General features: G+C 33.5%; 1 protein-coding gene, 2 long non-coding RNA genes and 8 other non-coding genes across 11 annotated transcripts; 10 read left to right on the top strand and 1 right to left on the bottom strand.

Annotated features, from left to right (window-relative positions):
• Window positions 1-480: 480 nt before the first annotated feature.
• On the top strand, window positions 481-2,867 carry LOC146885859 (uncharacterized). Its single transcript, XR_014995718.1, has 2 exons — window positions 481-847; window positions 1,454-2,867. It is a non-coding gene; the product is annotated as an uncharacterized LOC146885859 (long non-coding RNA).
• On the top strand, window positions 1,429-1,521 carry LOC146885860 (small nucleolar RNA Z103). Its single transcript, XR_014996175.1, has one exon. It is a non-coding gene; the product is annotated as a small nucleolar RNA Z103 (small nucleolar RNA).
• LOC114189311 (small nucleolar RNA Z103) lies at window positions 1,788-1,880 on the top strand. Its single transcript, XR_003605615.1, has one exon. It is a non-coding gene; the product is annotated as a small nucleolar RNA Z103 (small nucleolar RNA).
• On the top strand, window positions 2,087-2,179 carry LOC114189313 (small nucleolar RNA Z103). Its single transcript, XR_003605617.2, has one exon. It is a non-coding gene; the product is annotated as a small nucleolar RNA Z103 (small nucleolar RNA).
• Window positions 2,403-2,495, top strand: LOC114189312 (small nucleolar RNA Z103). Its single transcript, XR_003605616.1, has one exon. It is a non-coding gene; the product is annotated as a small nucleolar RNA Z103 (small nucleolar RNA).
• Window positions 2,868-3,547: 680 nt separating the features above from the next.
• On the bottom strand, window positions 3,548-8,102 carry LOC146885861 (sucrose synthase 6-like). The gene is made up of 15 exons (XM_085674508.1): window positions 7,492-8,102; window positions 7,251-7,405; window positions 6,944-7,136; window positions 6,710-6,828; window positions 6,415-6,631; window positions 6,221-6,316; window positions 5,962-6,135; window positions 5,757-5,873; window positions 5,497-5,663; window positions 5,084-5,308; window positions 4,411-4,977; window positions 4,199-4,337; window positions 4,017-4,099; window positions 3,884-3,914; window positions 3,548-3,802 (listed from the first exon to the last, which is right to left on the bottom strand). The coding sequence occupies exons 1-14, from the start codon at window positions 7,726-7,728 to the stop codon at window positions 3,905-3,907; spliced, it is 2,499 nt and encodes an 832-aa protein (XP_085530634.1). The 5' UTR covers window positions 7,729-8,102; the 3' UTR covers window positions 3,548-3,802; window positions 3,884-3,904.
• A 577-nt stretch (window positions 8,103-8,679) lies between these two features.
• LOC146885862 (uncharacterized) lies at window positions 8,680-11,066 on the top strand. Its single transcript, XR_014995979.1, has 2 exons — window positions 8,680-9,046; window positions 9,653-11,066. It is a non-coding gene; the product is annotated as an uncharacterized LOC146885862 (long non-coding RNA).
• On the top strand, window positions 9,628-9,720 carry LOC146885863 (small nucleolar RNA Z103). Its single transcript, XR_014996176.1, has one exon. It is a non-coding gene; the product is annotated as a small nucleolar RNA Z103 (small nucleolar RNA).
• Window positions 9,987-10,079, top strand: LOC146885864 (small nucleolar RNA Z103). The gene has a single exon (XR_014996172.1). It is a non-coding gene; the product is annotated as a small nucleolar RNA Z103 (small nucleolar RNA).
• Window positions 10,286-10,378, top strand: LOC146885865 (small nucleolar RNA Z103). The gene has a single exon (XR_014996173.1). It is a non-coding gene; the product is annotated as a small nucleolar RNA Z103 (small nucleolar RNA).
• On the top strand, window positions 10,602-10,694 carry LOC146885866 (small nucleolar RNA Z103). The gene has a single exon (XR_014996174.1). It is a non-coding gene; the product is annotated as a small nucleolar RNA Z103 (small nucleolar RNA).
• Window positions 11,067-11,142: the final 76 nt, after the last annotated feature.

Below are 11,142 nucleotides of genomic sequence, written 5' to 3' on the forward strand. Positions count from 1 at the left end.
ACTGTAATATGATTTTATATATCAGTCTCTTTCTATAATCTTATCAGATATGATATATTATCTGTAATGGTTTATGACATGATAATATATATATATATATATATATCTTTCTCATAAATACATATTATATAATATAAATAGATATTTGTTTATTTATGATAATTTAGTTAGTAATGTGAAATTGATAAACTGAGATGTTACCAGTAATACTATAGATTCAAATATTAAAGATTTATCTGTTACAAATATATTATTGATTCCACAATAAATAGTTTATAGTACTGCCGTTATAAAATACAATATAAATACGCTATTATGTGTTTTTTTTTTTCAAGTAAAAAAATAACAGATTTTTAAAAAAATTATTTATGTTATAAAATATAACGTCTTCATTAAAATATTCTTTTAAATCATATCTACGTGTTATTATAAGTATATAGATTGTGTATATTTCATATAATCTTTGGAAGTATACTTTAAATTGCCTTTTACCATGTATTATACTTTAGAAAATATTTGATATTTTAAAAAACATAAGGCATATCGAAATATTACCTATTTTTCTTTTTATTATCATAAAATATGTAATTCAAAAAACTTTGAAATGACTTTAAAATAAGTTTTGGGTATGTGTACTGGACATAGAAGAAAATCATTTTTATTTGAACCAATGTCATATGTGGGCTTAGCCTGTAATAGACAGAAAAAGGCCCACTAGGTCATCACAGATAACTCCTTTCAAAATCAAAGAAACCCTAATCTTGGGTTCAACTGCGCATACTTGTTTCAGCCTTTATAAACACCTTTCATCCAGAGTTTACTCATTCGCTACTCTTCCCTTTCAAAGGTCTTATCTTTCATACTCTCACTGATTAAGAATTATTTTCTGTGTTATGCCTGATGTGTGTATGTGTAGGCGTCATTTACTGATTACCTGTGCTCTGATCTTCGTGGGTACTGTGTATGAGCTGACGCTATAGCAATTCCTCTCTGCAATATTTTTTTGTACTGTTTTCTTCATATTGTCTCAGTTTCCATTGCAGAGCAGGAAAATTCATTCCTTGATTCAGAGTCTTCTAAATTTTACTCTTTTCGATTCTATTTTTCTATCGCTGTTTGGTGTTGTGGTGGGAAGAAATAGGGTTATGATGCATGCTATCTTTTCGTGTTTAAGACTTTTGGTATAGAAGTAAATAGGGGTAGAATTGGATAAGATGTGATGAGTCTTTCCCCCACATGATTGAAGTTGATTCTAATTGTGCTATTCTCATATATTAAGTATTGAATTTCCAAGTCAGAGCTTTGCCGATTCATTTTTATGGGATAATGTAATTGTAAAACTTTTAATTAATGTGAGCTTGGTGTTGTTAATTGTTAGTTGGAATTTAGTGTTTGTTAATGCATTATATTGACTTGTTGCGTTGTTTGATGGATGTGATGATTATTTCCCCAGGTGATCGACGCTGAACATACTGTGCGATCTTTCTCTTTAGAGAAACCAAGCCAATAAATCTGATCCTTTATGTATGTTTTTAGTATGCTCATCTTAGAATTGATATTTGTTTCAGGAATGTATGACTTTTTCATGTGCAGCTATTTCTGAGCCGTGTGTTGTTGAAATTTGATTCGTTTTTGTTTTAGATGAGGTAGCATTTGTCTTCGAACAATTATTAGAAACTCCATGGATTATATACTTTCTGATTAATGTTTGCATGGTTTTGTTTATTGTTAGTCGGAATTTGGTGTTTGTTGATCTATCATTGTGTATTGATTTGTTGCATTGTTTGATGGATGTGATGATTATTTCCCCAGGTGATCGACGCTGAACATACTGTGCGATCTTTCTCTTTAGAGAAACCAAGCCAATAAATCTGATCCATTATTGTATGTTTGAGTATGCTCATCTTAGAATTCATATATGCTTTAGAAGTGCATTTGTCTTTTTTTTATGTGCATTATTCATGAGCTGTGTGTTCTTGATATTTGACTCCTGTTTTTTTAGAAGATGTAGCATTTGTCTTTGGACAATTATTGGAAACTTCATGATTAAATTGGGTAAGTTAACTAACTAAGATTGCAATGCAAGATGGAAGTGATGATTATTTCCCCAGATGATCGAAGCTGAATATACTGTGCGATCTTTCTCGTTAGAGAAACCAAGCCAATAAATCTGATCCATCAACGTATTAGTATACTCATCTTAGAAATCATATATGCTTTAGAAGTGCATTTGTCTTTTTTTTTTTATTTGCATTATTCATGAGCTGAGTGTTGAATTTTTTTCCTATTTGTTTTAGAAGGGTAGAAGTTTTCTTCAAACACTTATGCTCAATGAATTATACAATTTCTGTTTAAATTTATAATTAACTACTGAGTTTTTAATACTAAAGTTGCATTGCAAGATGGACGTGATGATTATTTCCCCAGATGATAGAAGCTGAACATACTGTGCGATTTTTCTCTTTTGAGAATCCAAGCCAATAAATCTGATCCATCTTTGCATATTTTCAATTTGATCTTCTGCCCTATATGTTTATTAGGGATTTGTGAGTACCTTTTTAATTGTAAATTCTTGCGAAAGGAAGTTGGAGAATTTCTGAAGGGGATGTTACGTATTTGGATATTCCCATCTGTTCTAAAGGTTTTTCTCCAGATAACAATTAACAGGAGTTTAATACTTGTGCTGCATTCTATGTGGTTTGCAAGTTTGGCTCTTCTGTTACATACGTATATACCATTTTGAAATTTTTGTGCATTTGTTTTGTAGTTTGCCTGTTGCATGTCTATTGGTACGTTTGGTATGTTTTTTATCGAAGGATGTCGAGTTTGGTTTCCGATTTGATGAAATGATATTTCCCTTTGATGAACATGCACAGACAGCAGAAGCAACTCCTATTAAACTGAGTCAAGAACAAATCTATGTTGGCCATTGACAAAGTAGAATCAGTTTGATAGAATCAACCAATTAACATTAACACATGACAATATAAGTTACATAAGAATTTGTTAACGATAGATGTTTCAATCATTCAAAACAAGACATACTTGGTACGTGACTTGAACTTATTCTCCCAGACAAATTTTACAACAGACATTATATATAGAGCAAGGGATATAATAAAGTATGAAGTAAAAATTATTTGCTGTTTCAATCAGTGAGTGAGATCCTTTAACTTGTTCCAAGCTGGCCTACTTGAAATTTTCTGCCACCATGTATTGACATTCTTCCGCTGAGTGACCAAATGGCCAAGTTTGGCTTCTTCGATAAGATGTGCAAGGCCTGGGAGATGACTGAGATCGGCCAAAGAGAAAAAATGACCTGCAAGGTATGTGCTTTGAGAGAGCCTAGTTTCATACACATCAAGGACCTTTTCTAAATCTTTTTCACTTTTTTCTGCCAAGGCCAAGTCCCCAACCTTACCCATCTTTGGTAGGATCACAAGTCGTAATATAAATATATTGAAAAATAAATAAATATGAATTTGATTCCTATTTTATTGTTTAATATTTTAAAATTTTCACATAAACAATAATAATTGGAGTAAAATTTTGCTTTTGAATGACTTTATTGGATTAAATCGAAATGGCGAAATGGCAGGGATGAGAACTGTTCATGTTGTCTGTTTCATACAGAAATTTCCTCATAATTTTTATCAGTCACAGGAAAATAGTTGTCAACTCGTAGCTGTACAGAATATGACTATTTTCAAGTAAATTAAGTAAATTGTAGAGAGATCACTGATAAGTAGTGTCTCAAACATTGACTTTGTGATTGAGACTTTAGATTAGAGCTCCAAATGAACTGAAAAGAAGCAAGAGTTTTATGAGCTTATAAAGAAGTGAAAATCACGAGCTAACCCCAGAAAACTTGTTATAATCTTACCTTTGCAACATTTTATTAGCTTCAACGCTTGCTGTGGCAAGGAAACAAGGAGAGAAAATGTCAGAGGAAGTTCAACGTTTTATTAACTTCAATTTTGTTTCTAAAAAGATTCTTTCTTGATGGTTCAAATTACCTTGTGCTTTGTTTTCTGACACTTTTCTTCTTAGACACTGGTTGCTGCTGAGGTTCATAACTTGGAACAGGTATAGTCTTCACCTGAAACATTGACATGTCAAAAGAATTAATCATTTTGCATTGCATGATGATGACTGTTCTGTATATGCTTCTTTCCAACTACCAAATAAGCTGACTTACCAAATTCCTGAACATGAGATTGTAGAACATCTTAATGTAACTTTGCTTTGCCACTTTTTGTTTATTATTCACCAGCCTCCAGAAGGTATACATGTTCCCCATATTCAACATCTTGTTTGCATAGATCTTCCATGTGTAGCTGCGAAACAAAGGCATAAGAAGGGAATAATGCTAAAATGGGTCGATGAAATTGAAGTTGCATGTTTATTTACCATTCATTTATGCGCTGCAATCCTGCTGCTGAAATTCCATTCCAGTGTGTTGAATCTTGTAAGCATTTTTCAAAGAAATCAGCGATTTTGTTGCTTGATTCTTCTCCATTGTGGGGATCAATGTGGAAGCCAGAGATTCCGTCAACAATGATTTCTGCTGGACCTCCTTGGTTGGTGGCAAAAGTAGGTAAACCACAGTTCATTGCTTCAATGACAGTGAGACCAAATGCTTCATACAAAGCAGGCTGCACAAAAGCTCCCTTTGTATCGGCAATGAAGCGGTAGAGTTCTCCATTGCGATATCTATCAGTTTGTGCAGAAATCCATCTGAATTGACCCTTGAGTCGGTACTTTTCTACCAGATCATGCATCTTTCTTATCTCTGCCATTTCCTCTCTGTCTTTGGATTTCAAAGGGTCAAAGAACCCTCCAACTATGACAAGGTTCACCATTTTTCTCAATCTTTGGTTCTTTCCATACCACTCAACTAACCCAGTTAAGTTCTTCACAACATCAAACCTTGCCATTGAAAAGATGATGGGTTTTCTCCTGTTTTCTAGATATCCACTGTTTCAATGATATATTCAGCAGATAAGGTTAACCATTTGGAAGAATATAGCAATTCTTATCTGAACAGTAACCATTTGGAAGAATATTCAACTAAGTCGCTTACATATGTTCATCGGTATCCACTTTACTGTACAACAGGTCTTCGATGACAGGATAAAATTGAGTGAATCTTCTGTCTTTTTCTGTGTAAGGAAAGTAGACAGATTGATCAGCTCCAGGTGCAGCAATGTTGAACTTTGGATCAAATACATTTATCCCTGAAACCACCCTACACAGCCCTGGGAGTGTAAATGCAGCATGGCTTTCATATTGTCCTGGTCTATCCTTGCTGCAAACAACAACTTTCACAACTTAATAGTTGATTTATATTAACTTCCTAGTTTCTCTCAATTTTTGTATTGGTACTATCTTATAATTTACTTATGTGAATTTCTTGAGCGTGACAATATTTCAATTTCCAAGCAATAGAGAAAGGATGTCAAAAGTAATTTCTTTGTTTTTAATATGACATCTAACCTCCCAGCAATTTCCTGATAGGTGCTGGTTATGATGAAATCTGATGCATTCATTGCTATTGTATCTGCCATGAATTGACATGAGAAGTGATACTTAGGATCCAGTTCTTTCCACTTGACATCTGAATCTTCATACTTAGTTTTCTCCAAAGCATGTGCAATAATTCCCTGGTTTTCAATGCAACCTAAGGAGAATCAATTTATAATCTTTACAGCCACAAAATTTGCTGAATATGAAAATTTCAGTAAGAGGGTATGAACCTGAGTTATCTTAAGTCTGTTAGCCATGAGAGATGCTACCAAATTCCCATCAGTGTAATTTCCAATAATAAGATCTGGTTTTCCTTCCATGAGGCTGAAAATCTTGGCTGTGGCATCCTTTTAACATGAGTCATAGACTTGATCAGATGGAAAACTTATATATAAAAGCTACCAAGTAAAGGTTCTATATATCATATTTACATACTTGAGTAAACCTCTCAAGATAAGGATAGATGTCAAAACGAGAAACCCATTGACGCAGGATTCCTTTATCTGTGTGAAAAGGTACACGTAGAATATTGGAGTACTTAGTTCCATCTATTAGTTCCAACTCCTGATTGCACTTTGTTCCTTGAGCATCAGGGATGAGTCTTGTGACCTGTCATGCTCAATTATATACTTGCATAATTCTGTCAAAGCAAGTAGGACATAGAAAAGGGAAACTCTTTTGCATCATAACTTACCACTAGAATCTGAGGCTTTATGTTTAAGCCTTGTTGCTTAATTCTGAGCAACAACTCTGCTTCAAGAGCTCTAACTTGATCCAATATGTACACTACCTGCTCCAAAGTGCACAATGTTAAAAGTTTGACATGGTTTGAAACTTGTAAAATCATTTCCATGATATTCACATAATAACTAAGTTCAGAAGTGTTACCTGTCCACCAGTGTCTGGCAAGCCAAGAACATCTGCTTGTCCAAAATAACCATGGATAGAGAATATCACAACATTGAAAATTGTAGGAAGTCTGCTAAAAAAATTCTCCAGGGTCAGTGCATCAGGAGCTTGGAGTACTTCTGATAGAGTTCTCATTGTCTCCTTCACTCTTCCTGCAGTATCTCCCCATCCTCTCTCAAACCCCCACTCTTTGAGCCTGTTAGTGAAAATGATGTTGATTACTAAATTACTGAATACCAACTTAGTCCATTTTAAGAAACATGAAGGGGTTTACTTTGTCTCAAAATCTTGATAAGGGGCATCCTTTGGAAGTGCTGAGAGATGTCCATCAGCCACCATCAGTGCCAGCTGAAGCTTTGCAGCAGAGCTGAGGTTGTCGCTTATCATCAGATTCTACCATTGTAGATGACAAGAGGGTGGATTAAGATTAATGTTCTAAAGTATCTGTAATGAAAAAACAGAAGTTGTTGGAAATGTTTTATGAACTTGATGTCGTTTTTCCACTTACTTCACCTCCATGATTTAGTGATAACAAGTAGTCAACAATAGGTTGTGTTTTGATCAGTTTCCCGCTAAACCTTGAAGTTAAGAACTTTGAAACAAAATGGAGTCCATTTCCAATAGAAGAAGGCAGGGTCAAGTTCGGAATAGGGAAATCAAATGCTCCAAAATCTGCTTCAAATGCGTCTTCATCGTTTGCCCTGCAACATAGACCCAAGTTAACGTTGAAAACAAAGTTGCCAAGTACTAATAATATTGTTACCAAAAGTTGATATATCAATACAAAACTTGCAAAATGAAGACAAATGACATACCAGTCTTCATCATATACGCTTTCCTTGAATTTGAGATAATCTGTGGAAGTGATTGGTTCAACTGAAAGATCCTCAGAGCTCACTCTTACAAATTCCCAAACTCCAGGATTTGGCCTTACTGCAAAGGCCACATAAGGTGGATCAACAGCAGCTTCCTGCAAGTTTCAGGTGCCCAACATTATGATCCAAATGCTAAACAATATCACATTGTAACATACACAAGGAAAAGCAAAGAGAAAACCTGTGTACAACTCAATAAGAATCCAAGGTTCCCCTCTAATACTTGATTTCTCTGAATGTTGTCGTCTATAACTTGCTCCATTTCTTCCATCAAGTCATGAAGTTTTATAATCCTTCTCCCCTTCTCAATGTACTTAGCAAAACACCTCTTCACATGCTGCCTACTTTGCCTCGATGCATCATCAGGCATGTCATCAGTTACCAATTCTTTATCTCTCAAGATTGGTGAAGAAGCCATTTCAAGAATGAGACAATGATGATGAAGGAATTAAGGTTTGGAAATTCCTATTGTTGTGGCTCTAAGGAGTTGTGCCTCATTTTCAATTTATATGCTTGGCTATTTACGTGTACATTGTTGTTATGATTGGTAAGAGAGGTTTTTGGGATGAAGTTGGCCCCACGACAGAGGTGCAGAAGTTGAGGAAGAACATTTGCAATGGACAATGTGAATGGTATCTGTAAGTCAGAATCATTCTTTTCTTGTATGTGTGTAGTTGTTATTGTGCTATATGTTTGTATGTGAGCATGAGAAAAAGAATATGCAAAAGTTGTCATCTTGTTCAAGGCATTTGCATACTGTATGATACCTAGCTTCTGTGTTACGTCCAAAATTGGTCATGTATCTTAGTCTGCTAAAGAAAATTAGATTTTAGATGTTATAAGTACATGCAAACACTTGTATAAATGATAACTCCTGTATAACTTTTGCACTGTAATATGATTTTATATATCAGTCTCTTTCTATAATCTTATCAGATATGATATATTATCTGTAATGGTTTATGACATGATAATATATATATATATATATATATCTTTCTCATAAATACATATTATATAATATAAATAGATATTTGTTTATTTATGATAATTTAGTTAGTAATGTGAAATTGATAAACTGAGATGTTACCAGTAATACTATAGATTCAAATATTAAAGATTTATCTGTTACAAATATATTATTGATTCCACAATAAATAGTTTATAGTACTGCCGTTATAAAATACAATATAAATACGCTATTATGTGTTTTTTTTTTTCAAGTAAAAAAATAACAGATTTTTAAAAAAATTATTTATGTTATAAAATATAACGTCTTCATTAAAATATTCTTTTAAATCATATCTACGTGTTATTATAAGTATATAGATTGTGTATATTTCATATAATCTTTGGAAGTATACTTTAAATTGCCTTTTACCATGTATTATACTTTAGAAAATATTTGATATTTTAAAAAACATAAGGCATATCGAAATATTACCTATTTTTCTTTTTATTATCATAAAATATGTAATTCAAAAAACTTTGAAATGACTTTAAAATAAGTTTTGGGTATGTGTACTGGACATAGAAGAAAATCATTTTTATTTGAACCAATGTCATATGTGGGCTTAGCCTGTAATAGACAGAAAAAGGCCCACTAGGTCATCACAGATAACTCCTTTCAAAATCAAAGAAACCCTAATCTTGGGTTCAACTGCGCATACTTGTTTCAGCCTTTATAAACACCTTTCATCCAGAGTTTACTCATTCGCTACTCTTCCCTTTCAAAGGTCTTATCTTTCATACTCTCACTGATTAAGAATTATTTTCTGTGTTATGCCTGATGTGTGTATGTGTAGGCGTCATTTACTGATTACCTGTGCTCTGATCTTCGTGGGTACTGTGTATGAGCTGACGCTATAGCAATTCCTCTCTGCAATATTTTTTTGTACTGTTTTCTTCATATTGTCTCAGTTTCCATTGCAGAGCAGGAAAATTCATTCCTTGATTCAGAGTCTTCTAAATTTTACTCTTTTCGATTCTATTTTTCTATCGCTGTTTGGTGTTGTGGTGGGAAGAAATAGGGTTATGATGCATGCTATCTTTTCGTGTTTAAGACTTTTGGTATAGAAGTAAATAGGGGTAGAATTGGATAAGATGTGATGAGTCTTTCCCCCACATGATTGAAGTTGATTCTAATTGTGCTATTCTCATATATTAAGTATTGAATTTCCAAGTCAGAGCTTTGCCGATTCATTTTTATGGGATAATGTAATTGTAAAACTTTTAATTAATGTGAGCTTGGTGTTGTTAATTGTTAGTTGGAATTTAGTGTTTGTTAATGCATTATATTGACTTGTTGCGTTGTTTGATGGATGTGATGATTATTTCCCCAGGTGATCGACGCTGAACATACTGTGCGATCTTTCTCTTTAGAGAAACCAAGCCAATAAATCTGATCCTTTATGTATGTTTTTAGTATGCTCATCTTAGAATTGATATTTGTTTCAGGAATGTATGACTTTTTCATGTGCAGCTATTTCTGAGCCGTGTGTTGTTGAAATTTGATTCGTTTTTGTTTTAGATGAGGTAGCATTTGTCTTCGAACAATTATTAGAAACTCCATGGATTATATACTTTCTGATTAATGTTTGCATGGTTTTGTTTATTGTTAGTCGGAATTTGGTGTTTGTTGATCTATCATTGTGTATTGATTTGTTGCATTGTTTGATGGATGTGATGATTATTTCCCCAGGTGATCGACGCTGAACATACTGTGCGATCTTTCTCTTTAGAGAAACCAAGCCAATAAATCTGATCCATTATTGTATGTTTGAGTATGCTCATCTTAGAATTCATATATGCTTTAGAAGTGCATTTGTCTTTTTTTTATGTGCATTATTCATGAGCTGTGTGTTCTTGATATTTGACTCCTGTTTTTTTAGAAGATGTAGCATTTGTCTTTGGACAATTATTGGAAACTTCATGATTAAATTGGGTAAGTTAACTAACTAAGATTGCAATGCAAGATGGAAGTGATGATTATTTCCCCAGATGATCGAAGCTGAATATACTGTGCGATCTTTCTCGTTAGAGAAACCAAGCCAATAAATCTGATCCATCAACGTATTAGTATACTCATCTTAGAAATCATATATGCTTTAGAAGTGCATTTGTCTTTTTTTTTTTATTTGCATTATTCATGAGCTGAGTGTTGAATTTTTTTCCTATTTGTTTTAGAAGGGTAGAAGTTTTCTTCAAACACTTATGCTCAATGAATTATACAATTTCTGTTTAAATTTATAATTAACTACTGAGTTTTTAATACTAAAGTTGCATTGCAAGATGGACGTGATGATTATTTCCCCAGATGATAGAAGCTGAACATACTGTGCGATTTTTCTCTTTTGAGAATCCAAGCCAATAAATCTGATCCATCTTTGCATATTTTCAATTTGATCTTCTGCCCTATATGTTTATTAGGGATTTGTGAGTACCTTTTTAATTGTAAATTCTTGCGAAAGGAAGTTGGAGAATTTCTGAAGGGGATGTTACGTATTTGGATATTCCCATCTGTTCTAAAGGTTTTTCTCCAGATAACAATTAACAGGAGTTTAATACTTGTGCTGCATTCTATGTGGTTTGCAAGTTTGGCTCTTCTGTTACATACGTATATACCATTTTGAAATTTTTGTGCATTTGTTTTGTAGTTTGCCTGTTGCATGTCTATTGGTACGTTTGGTATGTTTTTTATCGAAGGATGTCGAGTTTGGTTTCCGATTTGATGAAATGATATTTCCCTTTGATGAACATGCACAGACAGCAGAAGCAACTCCTATTAAACTGAGTCAAGAACAAATCTATGTTGGCCATTGACAAAGTAGAA

The sequence above is a fragment of the Vigna unguiculata genome, chromosome 6 (assembly GCF_037176805.1).
Source record: "Vigna unguiculata cultivar grain cowpea cultivar isolate G323 ecotype 2 chromosome 6, ASM3717680v1, whole genome shotgun sequence".
Classification (NCBI taxonomy): domain Eukaryota; kingdom Viridiplantae; phylum Streptophyta; class Magnoliopsida; order Fabales; family Fabaceae; genus Vigna; species Vigna unguiculata.